Source organism: Cucumis sativus, chromosome 4, assembly GCF_000004075.3.
Source record: "Cucumis sativus cultivar 9930 chromosome 4, Cucumber_9930_V3, whole genome shotgun sequence".
NCBI lineage: Eukaryota > Viridiplantae > Streptophyta > Magnoliopsida > Cucurbitales > Cucurbitaceae > Cucumis > Cucumis sativus.
This window is the reverse complement of record NC_026658.2, coordinates 24,745,822-24,761,863: the sequence shown is the minus strand read 5'-3', so window position 1 is coordinate 24,761,863 and position 16,042 is coordinate 24,745,822. Positions and strand designations below refer to the sequence as shown.

The following is a 16,042-nucleotide window of genomic DNA, read 5'->3' as shown; positions in this document are numbered from 1 at the left end:
TGGTAAATACTAATTGTAAAACATTTTAAGATGTAAGAGGGTAAAAATAAAATTGTTCATTTCACAAGAAATCATTATTATAATCATGTATTGTTGATAATAATGTCCTATAAATTAATTTTTTTTAAAAATTCGTACAACTTAAAAAGGTTTGTTAGTTTATTGTTATTATTATTAAAAAAAAGCTAAATATAGAAATAATCTCGGTATACTTAACTCAAAACACTTGTTATTGTATATAACAATTACTATTTTATATAAAAAGAACTCATAATTCTTCGGCCTAGATTTCACCGTTGATGTTGTTTCAATTTTGTATAACTTACGTGTGTTATTCAAGTTTTTTTTTTTTTTAATTTCAAATTTTAACCTATTGCAATTGCAATACAAAAGGATATATCAATGGAAACAATGTAGTAGATGAAAAAAATATAGTGAGTAAAAAATATATCAATATAAATGAAGTAATAAATCAAAACAAAACATAGCGAATAAAAAGATATAAAACAAACTTTAAGTAGAAAATAAAATTTAAACGTTTATAAGAAAGATGGAGGATAGTTTTTTTATATGATTATAGAAGATAAAATTTACAAAATCTTTTGAAATCTTATCTAATACATATTTATAAATTTTAATTATAGAAATAATTCTTTTACATTGAAACCTTCAAAAGTTATGGGTGGAAATTTGAAAAGATTATAAATAATTAATGATAAACATTTTTTTATATTAATTAAATAATTATAAATAATAAAAAAATCAATTAAATTAAAAGATTAATTTAAAAAATTAAATAAGGTTGGAAATTTAAGATTTGAAAAGGGTAAAGAAATCTAAAGATATTAGCCATTTTGAAGATAGTATAGATGATACAAATAGAGATAGAGATAGAGATAGAGAATGTATATAATGCATTACATTGAAGGTATAAGGACGGACGTATTTTAACGCTTTAGCCGCCATTTTACATTGGTTCTATCTTTTTAGCTGTTAGGGTTGAGAGGGGTCATCTTCCGGACAATTCTCCGCAGGGGCTTCGCCGGGAAAGCGTGAATTTTGGTAAAAGAAATCGTAAATACCGATTTCTGAAGGTGGGTTGTTGATTACAGAGGTCGAAAAACGGCGGTGAAGTCATATCTGTGATTCTCTCTCTCTCTCTCTCTCTCTTTCACTCTAACACCGTCAACGTGATTCAATTCATTGTATCTCTGTAAGGTTCGTCTCTTTTAGGGTAGAGGAAAAGATTGCAAAACGAAGATGGTGTTTGGCCAAGTTGTAATCGGTCCCCCTGGTTCAGGAAAGACTACCTACTGTAATGGCATGTCTCAGTTTTTGCAACTAATAGGAAGGTACCAACTTTTCTTCAGTGTGCAGCATAGTAATGCATTGATTGAACTTAGGGCATCGTATGGCATTTGAGTATCTTCTCTTTCAGTTACGTTCCTGACTTCTTGCTTGCTTGCTTGCTTGCTTGCTTGCTTGTAGGAAGGTTGCTGTTATCAACTTGGATCCTGCTAATGACTCATTACCGTATCCTCACTAATGGCTTTTCTTCCCATTCTTTTGTTCTCTGAGTCTCAACTTTTTCAAGTGAAAGGTATCCTTGACTTAAATGTAGCTATGAATGTGCTGTAAACATTGAGGATCTGATCAAGTTAAGTGATGTGATGATGGAACATTCCCTTGGTCCTAATGGAGGTAGGTAGACAAAAGTCTTTGTTCATCTATTTTTCTTCTAAAATTATTATGCCACATTCCCAAGAAGTCTAATTATGGATGGTGAGTAACAATGTTGTGTAAAACTTGATAAGTTATGGATGAGAGATCACGATATGGACCATAGAAAATCTTGTCTTGTATGAAAAACCTTTGGTCATTAATATAAAAAAGGGGAAACAATGTCCTTCCCTGAAGTCGGAAAAATTAAGCCTGAGAAATTTCTGTAAAGTGTCATAGACATAGTAGTAGGTGATTTATATGGTGGGCTATCGACCAACGTAGTCCGATTTTTGATATAGTTGTTGGAATTACATATTTATATGTTTTACAGGCTTGGTTTATTGCATGGATTATCTGGAGAACAATATAGATTGGTTGCAAGCTAGATTGGCACCTCTTTTGAAAGGTTGGTGTAGTGCGTCCGTTTTATTTTTTCCTGACAACCCAAGGAAATCTGTTTACATGATGTTATATACAATTTTTTATTATGCTTTTTACATATGCGATTCTGAGATGTGTGTCATGAAAATTAAGATTAAGGATTTACATGTTATTGAATTACCATTATCTTTATAAGTGCACCCTTTTCTTTTATCATTTTTTGCTCATAATAATTTTCTGCTGCTCACCAATGTGTAAGTGTATATAGTTACAATGTGATTATTCATTCGATTGTGAATGTTTAAAGTTTAGTACAGGTAATTTCTTGTTTAATTGGTCTTTTGTTTGTGTCTAGACTTTCCCATTTTCGTTGGTTTACTTTATCCATCAACATCTTGGCTCAGAATCTTTGGAATTCCACCTGATGATAGTATCAAATTTTTGCAGATCATTACCTCCTATTCGATTTTCCAGGACAAGTTGAATTATTTTCCCTACACTCTAATGCCAAGAACGTTATAATGAAACTCATTAAGAATTTGAATCTGAGGGTACAGGCTTCTGGAGAAATATGTATATTTGAACCTTTCTTTCATTTTTAGGGTCCATTTGATAACATTGGGTTTTTACTTTTCTGTCATTAGAAAATTAGCTTATCTCTCTCGCTTAGAACATATTTAAAATCCTTTTAAATTATAAAAACCAAAAAAGTAGTTTTATTTCCCAAGTAAAAACAAAACAAATAAATTATTGATGAATAAGCCTAAACTATAAAAATAGAAAATCAGAAATGAATTGTTGTCAAATGGGCCCTAGTTTGTTGCGAAATGCTATTAAAAAACATCTTAATAGATTCTCGTTCTTCTACAGTTGACTGCAGTGCATTTAGTTGACGCTCATCTTTGCAGTGACCCTGGGAAGTATGTTAGTGCACTGCTACTCTCTTTATCAACCATGTTGCATCTGGAGCTCCCACACGTTAATGTCTTATCTAAGATTGATTTAATTGAGAACTATGGAAGGCTAGGTATGTTTTATTGTATACGTTTGTGCCAGGTGAAGGCTGATCACATTGATAATTGTAATTGCTGCTTATTCCTTTTAATATTACAGCTTTTAACCTTGACTTCTATACGGATGTGGAAGACTTATCATACCTACAACATCATCTTGACCAAGATCCTCGCTCTGCCAAGTACAGGTTTGATGTTGATTGCCACATTTTTATCCAAAATTTGGATCTTTGCACTTTACAATTAATGTTTAATTGAAGTATAACTGTTATCTTAACTGCCAGTCATTCATTGATCTTTTATCTAACTAGATCTCTGACCTAATTGCTTCCTCATTGTAGTCCCTGACTTTCAAAATAATATTGATACGTTTATTATTGATCCATCACTCAACTCCTTTTCCTTCCAAAATGATAGCTACCATTTATGACTGCAAATTCTATATTGTCTCAGCATAGTCTATTATGATACAAATTTCTACTCAGTATGTGCTCCAATCTCTGGAAGAGAGATTAGCATGCAAAGCTTCACAAGTGCTTTTAAACTGTCGAACACTGGTCTTATTGATATTATATATCATTCATGTTGAAAGTTAATGGGGGTAACTTGTAACTTGTATGAACATTATAATTGTTGGAAATTAGGGGCTAGTGGGGAGTGTTTATTTCCCCAAGGGTATTTGTGTAATTTATTGTACCCTAGCTTTATTTCCTTTTTTTGTTAGGGCTTATTATAGCCTATATATATTCTCCCCTCTTATACTCTTTTGATTATTAGAAAATAATAAGAGCGGCTTCTATCATGGTTTTGCTTACTGTACTAGGGTTTTTCACGTATATCTTGTCTTCTTCTTTTCAATAATAGTAAAGTAGGTGGTGTGCAGATTTTATATTAACTTGATCTATAGAATCAATGTACACCAATGGCTCTTTATTTCAGTGATCTTGTAAATCTAGTATCTCTATTCTTATATGAATTATTCTCTCTTTGTTGCAGAAAGCTCACCAAAGAGCTTTGTGGTGTAATCGAAGATTTTGGTTTAGTCAATTTTACAACCTTAGATATCCAGGCAAGCCATTCTGTCCTTACTTTTCGCAAATCGTTGGGTCTATCTGAGGGCTTACTGCTCAGATCCTTATTCACAGGATAAAGAGAGTGTAGGAAATCTTGTTAAGCTATTAGACAAGACCAATGGGTACATTTTTGCTGGTATGGAAGCAAGTGCAGTTGAATTTAGCAAGATTGCAGTTGGTGCTACAGATTGGGACTATTACAGATATCCTTTTCTGCCTACAATTTATTCTTATATAAATTGTTCTATTTTTAATTTGTTAAATCATCAATCAGTTATGGTAACTTCAACAATTCTCACTCACTTGTGGTTGAAATTTGGTAGTAGACCTATACCCAACGAGTGAAAGAAATATTAATTAGGAACAAAATGGCTTTACAAGGATTCTATTCGAACACATGACCTCCTACTCTAACACACAATTGGTTGTGGTTGTCTTATTTGATCTTCACCTCCCTTTTTTAATGTTGATTTTGAAATTTATTTGAATAGCCTGCCTGCCTGCCCACCCTCTTCAATTTCATAGTCTACTTATTGGTTGAGTTGGCTGGTAAAATAACTAATTTATTTTTTGATCTAAAAATCAGATCCAGCCGGTTGAGTTGGCTGGTAATATATTTCTTGCCAAGCTAGCCATATCATGAAGATTAGTAAAAGGGGATGTTCATTTCTGAAGGCCATTGCCATAGCCCATTGGCATTTCTGTGGTTTATTTTCTTTGCTATATACCCTAACTTGGTTATCTTTCTATAGTAGGTATAGGCTCAACTGCTCAAAGGTTGTTCTGTTTTTCTAAGTCATGCATTGTGAGTTGATTTATTACGTTTAAGAAATGGATATCGAAGTTTGCTTAACTAAGTATTACAGTTGCAGCAGTGCAAGAGAAATACATGGATGATGAAACTCTCAACTTCAATGACTGATGACTGAGACTATGATTTTCTGCTGAGAAAGTGCATGTATCGGTGAAACCAGTCACCTCCGCATTCACTTGCATTGATTGTGCACAAGTTCCCAGTGGTGCCCGTTGAACTGCAGCAATGTCTAGTGTCTAATCTCTTTTGCTCTGCAGCTGCTAATGTTCCTCTCAAGTTCTCAGCTATGGCGCCTGGATTGCCATGTAGACCGCTCTCTAAATGACAAACTGGTAACATGTTGAGAGGATTAATAAATGTGCAAATACCGTGCAGATAGCTTTTAAAAGCATGTGATCCAGACTACTATATCTAGTCACTTGTTGAGTATGACTATCTGTTATGCTCCATGGTGTATGTCTGAGTTGAACAACTATTGCCTAATCCTTTGGCACTAATTTATGATTTTCCCCCTCTTTTACTTTGTGTTTTTTCTGCAATTCATCAAACTCTCATACTTCAAAACAGTAGATGTTTAATGCATTTGCCCACCTTCTTATTTCATAGGGGGGGTCAATTATGAATGTATGTTTTTATTGCTCAGTTGGTGGGTTGAGTGAGAAGTTTGAATTTTGTGTGGTGAAGCAATGGAAAATGGCGAATGGTCGTTATCTGTTGGAATGTGGTTGTTATGTGTTTGCCTTCTTTACTTGTCAATATCTTTACGTTCATAATGTTTTCAACACATGCATGTACTGCCTCGTCTTTCAGTCTCTCACCTGCCCCTTCGGCTCAATTAAGAATACATCACCATCGTTTTCCAACCTTTATTTTATGGTTTATATCGTTTCTTCTTCATCTAGTCCATTATCTTGGCTTCTCTTCTTGAGAGTATTTCTTGGTTTATGCTATTTCTACAATTAGAAATACTTAAGTTCCATTTGATAATAACTTTGTTGGATTTTTACTTTTAGAAATTTTTATTGTTTTCTCTTCTTTTTCTTACCGTGGTTATCTTTTCTTTTCAAAGAAACATTTATGGATGTGTTTTGAATTGTATTGTTTAAAATTGTATATAGATTATCGTAAGTTTTAAAAACAATATGGTATTTGGTATTTTAAAATCTAGATTTATATTAAGAAAGTTAATAAATACGATATTTCATGTCATTGAACTCAATTCGTCTTTGTTTTTACTCTTGAATATGCATCATAATTTATATGATATTATAAAATAGTATTTTATAACAAGAAATTTTAATGTAAAATATGTTAATGAATTGATATTAATTTATATTCAAAATAATGTTTGGTAGGTAATGGAACTCAATTTTTGTAACTTATACCAACCCCAATATATTTGAAAACGTGTCTGTTTTCAAATCTCTTGCAGAACACACGTCCTTCAATTTCTAATCTAATTTTAAAAGCCGAAGGAAACATTAAATAAACATATATGTTCTTAAAATTCTAGTCAAATTTTGAAAACCTAAATAAAAACGGTTCTAAAAACTTGTTTTTGTTTTTTAATTTCGATTAAGAATGAAACTTTTCATTTTTGTAACTTATGATATTGCTAAGAGAAAAAAAAAAACATGAGGTTTTTAAAAACTATAACATGATAAGAGAGTGAGCATGATAAGAGCGGTTCAATCCGTGTTTGTTTTTTAAAAAATTTATAATTAACAACTTTTTTTTAAATTTCGAACTCTCAAATTGATCCATGACCAATAATCGGTTTGCCCTCTTTTACTATTGAAATCAATTTAAACATCTACTAAATCGAACTTCTTTGGTTTAATGACAATTTGGTAAAAAAAATTGATTTTGCGCTCATAAGCACCAACGAATTTATGTAAGATTAACGAGAGCACGCGTCTCTCTCACATTATCAATTTTATATTTTAAAATCAATCTTAAAGTAATTATAATATATATTAAATAATGTTTTATTTTAACTATGCATTATTTTTGTAATTTGTTATCTAACAAATATTTAGAGAGAAAAAACTGTATTATTATTTTAGCGTTTATTTTTTAAACACTTTTTTAGTAAAATTTTTTGATTGGCCATGACACATAAGTCCAGTGAAATACATTTGTACCATTTTTTTTTTTTTATGATCATGGATCCAAACAAATGACATTGTGAAAATGGTTGTAATTTTGTTCTTGTTTTGTTCTTTATTATTATGAAGATCTCTCCAAATTTCTGACGGCAAAAAAGAAGTAACGTTACGATGGGGAATTCATCACATTGTTGATGAAATCAAAGTCTAATTTCCAAACAAAATTATCACAAACACTGATTTTCTATTTCAAATTCTTTTATATATAATGAAAAGATTCAAAACTAAATTCTTTATATTCCTTTTAAAATTGCACATATCTTTGTTAATCTTTTATTAAATCTTAAAATAAGATTTGAAGTAATGCGTTGAACTTCAGTGCTACATATTTTTATCTTTTTTCATGACTTCATGAATTATATTATTATATGATCATCTCATATGTTTTGCTTTGCTTGTTTGACGAATTAAAACCTCCTCTCCAAGCTAACAACAATATCAATTTATTTAATTAAACCAAATATCATACCCATTCTCTCTTTCTCCATATCAAAGTCAAACAAATCAACACCTCACGAAGCTTCTATACTATATGTATTTTTTTTAAAAAAATCACGATTTTAATTTGACCAAACATTTTGGCTTGGATCTGGTCTTCTCATCCCCTCAATAAATCATTCATAAATTACTCAAAAATATTTCCAATATAAACCCACAATTTTCTTCTCCATTTGTCACTCAACACAAAGTACAAACCTCTCTTTCTGTTTCTTAACAAGTCAAACCTTTTTTTTTTTCTTTTCTTTTCTTCTTCTCCATCAATAATGGCTCTTCATGAATCAGTATCCCCAAATTCCACACCCAAAAAGTCCAGAAATGGACACAAAACCCATAACAAAGACAAGAAAAATCCTTACTCTGACCGTGGCCTCGACAAATTCTCTGCTCTTTTAACGGATCTTGATGAAAAAAGGAAGAAGATTTACTCTCAAACTGACCCTGAAGAAATAGTTATGGTTCGTTTTGCTTACAAGAATTCAGATGAATGTGTTCCTGTGGTTGTGAAACAGAAGGACAAGAAAGAAGAGAAGAACACGAGTGATGATTCAGAAACCGTGGCGATTAAGAAGCCAAAACAGAGCAAAGAATCAACGGCAAACAAGAACAACAACAACCTTGTAAGAGCGAGAAATTTGAGGAGATTGAACAAACCATCTTATTATATTGCTGCAGTGGTGATTTTGATTCTGTTTTTGTTGAGTATTTTTGGGAGATCAGTAACCATTTTATGCACTTGTATTGCTTGGTATTTGGTGCCTGTTTTGAAACAGAGTTTGTCAAAATCAAGAAGGAAGGGAAAGGTAAGGATTTCGATTCCAAATAAGATGGAGAAACAACCAGAAGCATCCTCTGTTCTTTCTTCTTCTTCATCTCCAATTCAAGCCCATCGTAAAACTGGGTGAAGATTTTTGAAAACCAAGAATCTGGGTTAAGTTTTTGTTATGTTAATTATGTATCTTTGATGGGTTTGGGTCCAGAATTTCGATCCATTTCAATCAATGGTCATTAATGTAAATTAATTAGAAATGTTAGAATGAGAATGGGTACTAATTAAGCTTTTCTCTATTATGTTCATTAATTATTAATGAGAATGAGTAATTAAGAGTTTTGAGTATGAATTTTTCAATGGTTTTGTAATTAATTTCAAATCTGTTTCGTTTTAATCACTCTTAGATACCTTCCTGCTTCTTTGATTCTTTCTCCTCCTCTTCCAAACGTGTTTTTTATGTTTTTTTTTTCTTTAAAAAATTAGTCCAAAACAGATTTCAATCTCTATCACTGAACAACAAATATTTCAACTTCAAACTCTCTCAAACTCTCTCTTTATTTATAAATATAACAAAATATTGTATTTTTATCTACAATTATAATTGATCAACGAATTACTGTTATGTGTTTATCATAATATATACAAGAATAATTAGTATTTCTATTGTTTTAAAGAAAATAAATAAAGAACACTTGGTCAGGTTTACATCGTGTTCGAACCTCTGCAATGTTATTTTTTTTCAAATTAAAAACTGATTTTCACTCGTTAGACTTTTTAAAATATTTGGGTGTAAATAAATAACATATCCTATATTTACACTTTTTTAAAACAAAGAAACGATAACTTATTGTTTTAAAAAATAGATTATTTCGAGGTTAGTTTTCTAAAATAGTCTTATTTTATTTTTGTTTTTGTGAGTGCAAATAAAATATTACAGATTCTCACTCAAAAGTTTAAAAAGGAAAAAAGAGGTGTTGGATTCCTTCTCACTTTGGGATGATTTGTATTTATTAGGATTAAATTCTATTTCGTTAGTGTTAACTTTTCATTTTTTAATTATATTATTTTAGGGATGATTTTTGATGCAATGTATCAATTATAATCTAAACCTTTAATTTTATGGAATTATATAATATCCAATAATTAATTAATTTAAGTTTGGTTTTCTTTTTAAGAAAAATAAAAAAAATTCACTAATCACAAAATATATTTTCGATCACTCTTCCTTAGGTGCATTCTTTACGAGTGATTTTATAATATTATGTGTAATATTTACATTATCAATATTGTTAAAGATGTGTTAAAAATAATTTTAAAATAACAAAAGTAGTTTATTCTTAGAAAATTGTTTTAAAAATAGAAAAATTAAGCATCCATTAAAAAAATTATTTTTTAAAAATAGTTTGTTTATTTAATCAATACATGAATATCATTTATAAAATGAAGAATTTTGAGAAAACATTAAAATTTTGAAGAAATTTTGGAAATATATTAATGTCATTTATCTTTTGAATTTTATGAATTTTCTTTTTTTAAAATACAAAAATAAATATTGTGGATTTTGTTGTATTCAGAAAACTCAAACTTGAGACCAAAATATTGTATTTTAGTCTTCAATTTAGCATTACAAAAATGGGGAAAGCCCTATTCATTTAATTAGTCATAGATTTGGATTAAAATTCTATTTAAATCCTAACTGAAAATTTCATTAATCATTTAAGAATTCCATTATAAGGTTGAAAAATACAAACACCTAATCATGATGGACCCAAACTTATAACCAAAATTAAAGATTAATCAAATAGAAAGAAGAAGAAGCAATCATATTTTAATTTTTAATTAAGTTGCCATAATCTCAACATCCTTATCATTTGGCTCATCTAAAATATATTTTTCTTTAAAGATAATTTTAAAAAACGAAGTTAATTACAAAATATATGTATATATATATAATTAAAAGTTTGGAAATTACTAAAATGGAATAAAACTTTGTTCTTCAATAATGGTGATGCCAAATTTTGAAGGGAAAATGCACCTCTGCCTAATTTTCTTCTCTCGTGGATCATTAATTTTATAAGCTAGGGTTTCATATTCTCAATTCTCTTTTGGAATTGAAATCTCTCGTCCCTTGTTGACTTAACCATCTCAAACTACTGTGTGTTAGGCAATGTGAGTTTTTTTTGGCTTCCTTCTCGAATCATGGTTGGCCCCATTTATTTCGACCTCGACCAAATTGAGCATATCCTTTTCGACTCGTGCTTGACTCAAGCTAGGTTGAGTGCTAGACTGCAACTATTCTTTATGCTTGTGCTTGATTCGAGTTTGATTGAACAAACTACAAGTGTTTTTAGAGGTTTGCTATCTACTAGGTCGAGCCCGATCGACCGAGATGAAGCCAATACTTTCCATTACTTTTTGTCCAAAAGTTCTCACTTTAGCCTTTTTTTTCAAATTATTCTAGAATAAGTATTATAGATACGATGACAATTTGAAACTCAACTTTAAAAAGAGAGGATATCTTCGAATATATGGTTTAATTGGATGATATAATTTTAGAATATAACCTAAGCACCTTGATTAATACAGATAACTTAATTAATGTTAAATTATTTGACAATATCCCATCAATTCGGCTGGTTTAAATTAGAATAATCAACCTTTCTTAAGAAAAAAAAATCACAATTTGGATTATGGCTATGAATTCTTGCGTAAGTGTACATAAAATTTTGACAAAGATACGTTGGTCTTTATATTATTATATCTATCATATTCAAATAGCAATTATATAAGAGGAAGAATTAATATATGAATTTGTACCATTTTTTCTTTCTTTAGAACTGAAAATTTTAAGCACCAATTATATTTTTAATTTATGGCCTGCACTCTAATCAGATCTTATAAAGACAGGGACTGTCAAATATTTTTCTTCATTGCTTATTGTATTTTTCTTCTTATGTACATTTCAGATTAATTGAATTTTGATTTTAAATATGGACAAATCATACTATAATTGTGGTGGAATAAAAATACACAATAATTGTCGTCATCTATGTTTTGACTCCACACTTCTTAAATAATTTTAAGTTAAGAAAATAATTCACAATTCTACTGTTTTTCATCTGTCATGTCTATATATACATATAAGCAAAATTTTAAAAGATAAAAGGAAAAAAGATGAGTTGTAACAAATTATCCATTTATAACCCAATTTAAAAATAGAAGGTTAAATTACAAAAATGGAAGGTAGAACCAAAAAAACTATTTGATTTTGGATCTACTTTTTATTTGTTTATTAATTTTAAAAATATTGTAATTTTAGTTATTCAAATCAAATAGTTGATTGAGCTTTGTTTTAAGTTTGTTAATATGTTTAATAATTTACCATTTTTAATTCTTCAATATTTCATTAAATATTCCCTCAATGTGTACTAAATAATGGAAAATATTTATGAAGTGAAAATTTGAATTTAATTTTAATTAGGTTGAAAAATGTTGAAACTTAAATTAATTATAATTACTAGAGAGTTGTTTTAAATTAATGAATAGAGAGTTAGTATTAAGGATGGAAAGTGAGTATTTACTAAAAAAAGAAAAATTATAAATTGAAATAAAAATGTAACATAGTATGAAATTTCATCCAAATGAAAAAACTAATAACCCAATCTCTAAAGATTAAAAAAAATGCTTTTTTCGGGTAAAGTAGAGTAAGGTCCTTGTCATTAATAAATATGAACTGAAATTGAAATTAGCATAGTGATTAATAATAAAAATTTGTAAACTGTGAACAAATGGACGTATAAACTGCACTAATTTTATTATTTCATGCATGGTTAAAATGATCTCTAAATTAAACTCAGCTAATACACTATTAAAGTATTTATTAATGTTTTAATTACACACATGTAGTTTAATTATTGAAACTCACAACATGATCAAGGTAAAATTTAATTATAATAGCAGTATAGCCCAAGGTGATCAATATACACAGCTTCCCAATCATGATCTCCCAAAAAGGCATGGGAGATATATCATCTATCTATACAAAAAAAAATAATATTGAATATCTCACAATTCAGCCCCCCAAAAAATAACCAATTAGTTGAATAAAATCAGAAGGACTCTGAAATTGAGTTCCAATCATCTAAACACATATTATCAGAGAACTCATGGTCTAAACAAAGCTTCTTGCTTGGCCACCATTTCTTATTATTTGAGACTTTTATCTTCTCTAATAAATCCTTTTGGCATCTCACAGTGTGCTGAAATCCCAAGAATGTGTACTTAATGAGGTCTAATCTATCAGAATCTGTCATTTTGGTGAACCCAAATCCTTTTGTCCATGTGTTGAGGGCTTCAGGAACAGCAGGTAATGTCAGCCTCTTCACTCCCATTTCAATAAGCTGATGCTCCAGCTCGTTCAACAATCTACGGCACATTCCATGTCTGCGGTATTTCAAACGTGTAGCAACTAAAGGAATTTCAGCCACTTCATCTCCATATACTCTCACTGTTGCTACTGTGACTACTGTGTTTTTTCTCTCTAAAATCGCTGTGTAAAACCCTTCAAAGTTCAAACGTTTTGACTCTGATCTTTTGCTTAGGAAAACATCTTCAATCAAGTCGTTTTTGGTGATGGGGTCTTTCACAGGACGAAAACTCTTGTGCATTACACCAAGAGCTTTATTCAGCTTCTTCCTGTTATGTTCACTCACCTTATATGGACAATGTTTCATTAATGTCCAAGTGAGGTTTTCTCGAGCATCCCCAACTGGGATTTGTTTCCATAAGAGGTTCTGTAAACCCATGTGGATATCTTCACATCTTCTTGTGCAAAACCAGTTTTCTCTATCGATGGTTTGATTTGAATCTTCAAGAACTTGAATGCTTTTTACGCAGCCAATATGAACATTTTGCTCACATTGTACACATCTAACAAAAGATGTATCAAAAGAAGAAACCTGATCATCAAAATCATACGTAACTTGACCACAAATTTTACAGCAGCATGAAGGGCAGTACCAATTCCCAGATGGGATGCCTTTAATACCAAGGCAACTTCCATGAAAAGCAGCAGGACAGAGATCGCATAAAATCAATTCACCCCCAAAATGACAAACGGAACAGATGCAGTCGTTTTTGTCCAGGCCGTGAGTGTCAGAATCGGCATTGTCATTATGGTTTACCTTTTTCTCAGTGGCTTTTGTCTCCTTCTGAATTTGATCATTATTTTGAACCAATTGCTTTTGACAGTCCAGTAAGGATCGCCCATCTTCCAAAAAGATATTGGCCGCCGGCCTATGCTTTGTACTACCTGTATGAGCCTCAAATTTACTGATGGGGAACAGATTAGAGCAACAGTCGCATTTAATAAACCCTTCATTTGTAATCGATCCTCGCCAAGTCACTAATCGACCGTCCCTCGTCACATTGCAATGGACTCTATCTCCAGGCGAAATTAACTCACGATCCACTAAATATGACAGAGCCGTTCGTTGATTCCGCCGTGAAGTGCCCTTCGCCGCCTTCCGTGGCTGCGGTTTCTCGTTCCACACGTCTTGCTCAGACGGTAGTACTGGTGATTTAACGAGTTCATATTTGTCTTTAGGTTTTTCAAATGAGGACGCCGGAGTTTCTTTTTCCGGCTTGGATGCTACATTGTAATGCACTGAAAAATCCGCCGTTGGTGGGTTCCGCGGCGGAGTTCCCTTCGCCGCCTTTCTTGGCCGCTGTTTCTCGTTCCCCAAATCTTGATCAGACGGAGTTTCTTTTTCTGGTTGTGAACCGTTCATTTGAGTCATGGAATGGGAAACTACACAGCCTTTTTGTTCAATATAGGCTTTGCAGGCCATTCTTAGTGAAATATAAACCTTACCGTTTGGAGCTTTGTATCGCAACTCCTCCCTGGTTTTCTTCTGAATATAGAAAAATTCCCATCCCATAGCCAATAAATGCCCTAATGCAAGCTCTTTGACTGCGGATTTCTTGAGAGCAGCTTTCTTGTCAAGAGCAATCGTGTACCATTCCACTACCGCCTGAGGCGCATCCTTCACAGTGAACTCCCGAGCTTTTCTGGACCTAGTAGTAGTAGGTGAATAATCATCGTCGTCGTCATCGCTGATATCCATATTTTGATGATGAAAAGAGAATTTGGAGGTGGTGGTGGTGGTGGTGGTGGTGGTGGTGGTGGGATGAAGAGAAGAAGCCATTAGGTCAATGTATAATGAAGAAGGGAAGGGAAGGGAAGGGAAGATGGTGAGAGGTGAAAGGAAAAAGGAAAAGGAAAACCCTAATCCATGAAGGTTTAGGAAATCTGAAGAAAATAATAATAGCTTGATGTACAAGTATCTCTCCAAATATTTGATTCAAACAACAAACAGATATATTTATGTTTTTCTGTTTAAATTATGAACTAAATAATAATAATTAATAACGACTCCTCGTTTTTATTATTATTCTTTTCCTTTTCCTTTTCCTTTTCCGTCTCTCTCTCAGTCCAATTAACTTCAAACCAAAATTTATATCAATATTGAAATTTACAAAACTATTCTTTTCCTTTTCGCTCTCTCACTCCCATGATTTTTTCTCCTTCTTTCACTCCGCAATATATATATATATATATTTCAATGGTAGGTAAAATCAAATTCTTGTTTTTTAATTTAATAACAGTTTACTTTTTTTTTCTTTTTTTTTTTTATCAAAGAAACCTACCGTTTTTTAATGGAAAAGTTGGTATTTAAGAGTGTATACTTTGTATTCTCAATTTTATAAAATTTCTTTCAAATTCTTTTGAACTTTTCAATTTATTTTTAGGTTTGTAACTTTTGAAATTTTATATAAATATTGTTGTTTTGAAATGTTATTAGTGAAATATTATTAGAGTTTTATGGAAGATTTTGTTGTCAATGATTTTTTAAAATAATATCAATGGACTGGATGAGTGTTGAACACTCACCCACTGTTTTCTTTTTTCAATTTTTTTCTCCCTGTTTTTAGAAATCTAATTTTGTTTTTCTTTTCCTATTTTTTAGGACCAAATTTGTTGTTTTTTTTTTAAGATAGTAGCTAATTTGATTTTTTTTTTCCTTTTAACATTTGGCCAAATACATCAATTTGTTTTTTTCTAATTGTAGGATGTGCTTGTAAATATAAATAGAATGTGACCATGTGTCAATTATGCAAAATTTTAATATGTAGAATGTGTTTTTAAATTTGAATTAAAATGGATTCTATGTTTAAGATTTTTTTAAAATTAAAAACATAGAAATCAAAACTAAACCAATAGAGTGGTTAATCTTCAGTTAATGAAATAAACCATTTAACTGCTGGAGTTTTGAGGGAGAATATATTTCCCTTTTTCTTTAAAGGTCAATTAAATGATTATAAGCCTACAGAAAAGATGATGGATACATAGCTCCAAGAGGATATACTATTGCATAATATGCTTGCTGTTTATTTTGTGAGATGACCAATGCTCACCATAGGCAAACCAATTGACCTAACCCACAGACCATATATAGGAATCACATCCCAGTTATATCGGAATAGCACATTAGCTAAAAGGAAAGAAAGGTCGAGTTAATAGCCAGGAAAGAAGGTTTGAT

At 31.0% G+C, this 16,042-nt stretch overlaps 3 protein-coding genes across 4 annotated transcripts; 2 read left to right on the top strand and 1 right to left on the bottom strand.

Annotated features, from left to right (window-relative positions):
* The first annotated feature begins 921 nt into the window (after positions 1 to 921).
* Positions 922 to 5,723, top strand: LOC101222399 (GPN-loop GTPase QQT1). Of its 2 annotated transcripts, none has more exons than XM_031884680.1 (11): positions 922 to 1,094; positions 1,234 to 1,352; positions 1,489 to 1,533; positions 1,622 to 1,701; positions 2,054 to 2,128; positions 2,551 to 2,654; positions 2,974 to 3,130; positions 3,217 to 3,304; positions 4,113 to 4,185; positions 4,262 to 4,392; positions 5,054 to 5,723. In XM_031884680.1, exons 2-11 carry the CDS (start codon positions 1,261 to 1,263, stop codon positions 5,109 to 5,111), a joined length of 903 nt encoding a protein of 300 aa, XP_031740540.1. In that variant the 5' UTR covers positions 922 to 1,094; positions 1,234 to 1,260; the 3' UTR covers positions 5,112 to 5,723. The 2 variants fall into 2 exon arrangements, with proteins under 2 accessions (XP_031740540.1, XP_031740539.1); XM_031884679.1 differs by having other exon boundaries at positions 1,219 to 1,352.
* A 2,033-nt stretch (positions 5,724 to 7,756) lies between these two features.
* LOC105435310 lies at positions 7,757 to 8,790 on the top strand. Its single transcript, XM_011655851.2, has one exon. It carries the CDS (start codon positions 7,936 to 7,938, stop codon positions 8,572 to 8,574), a length of 639 nt encoding a protein of 212 aa, XP_011654153.1. The 5' UTR covers positions 7,757 to 7,935; the 3' UTR covers positions 8,575 to 8,790.
* A 3,580-nt stretch (positions 8,791 to 12,370) lies between these two features.
* LOC101209931 (increased DNA methylation 1) lies at positions 12,371 to 14,823 on the bottom strand. Its single transcript, XM_004141357.3, has one exon. The coding sequence runs from the start codon at positions 14,645 to 14,647 to the stop codon at positions 12,551 to 12,553; it is 2,097 nt and encodes a 698-aa protein (XP_004141405.3). The 5' UTR covers positions 14,648 to 14,823; the 3' UTR covers positions 12,371 to 12,550.
* Positions 14,824 to 16,042: the final 1,219 nt, after the last annotated feature.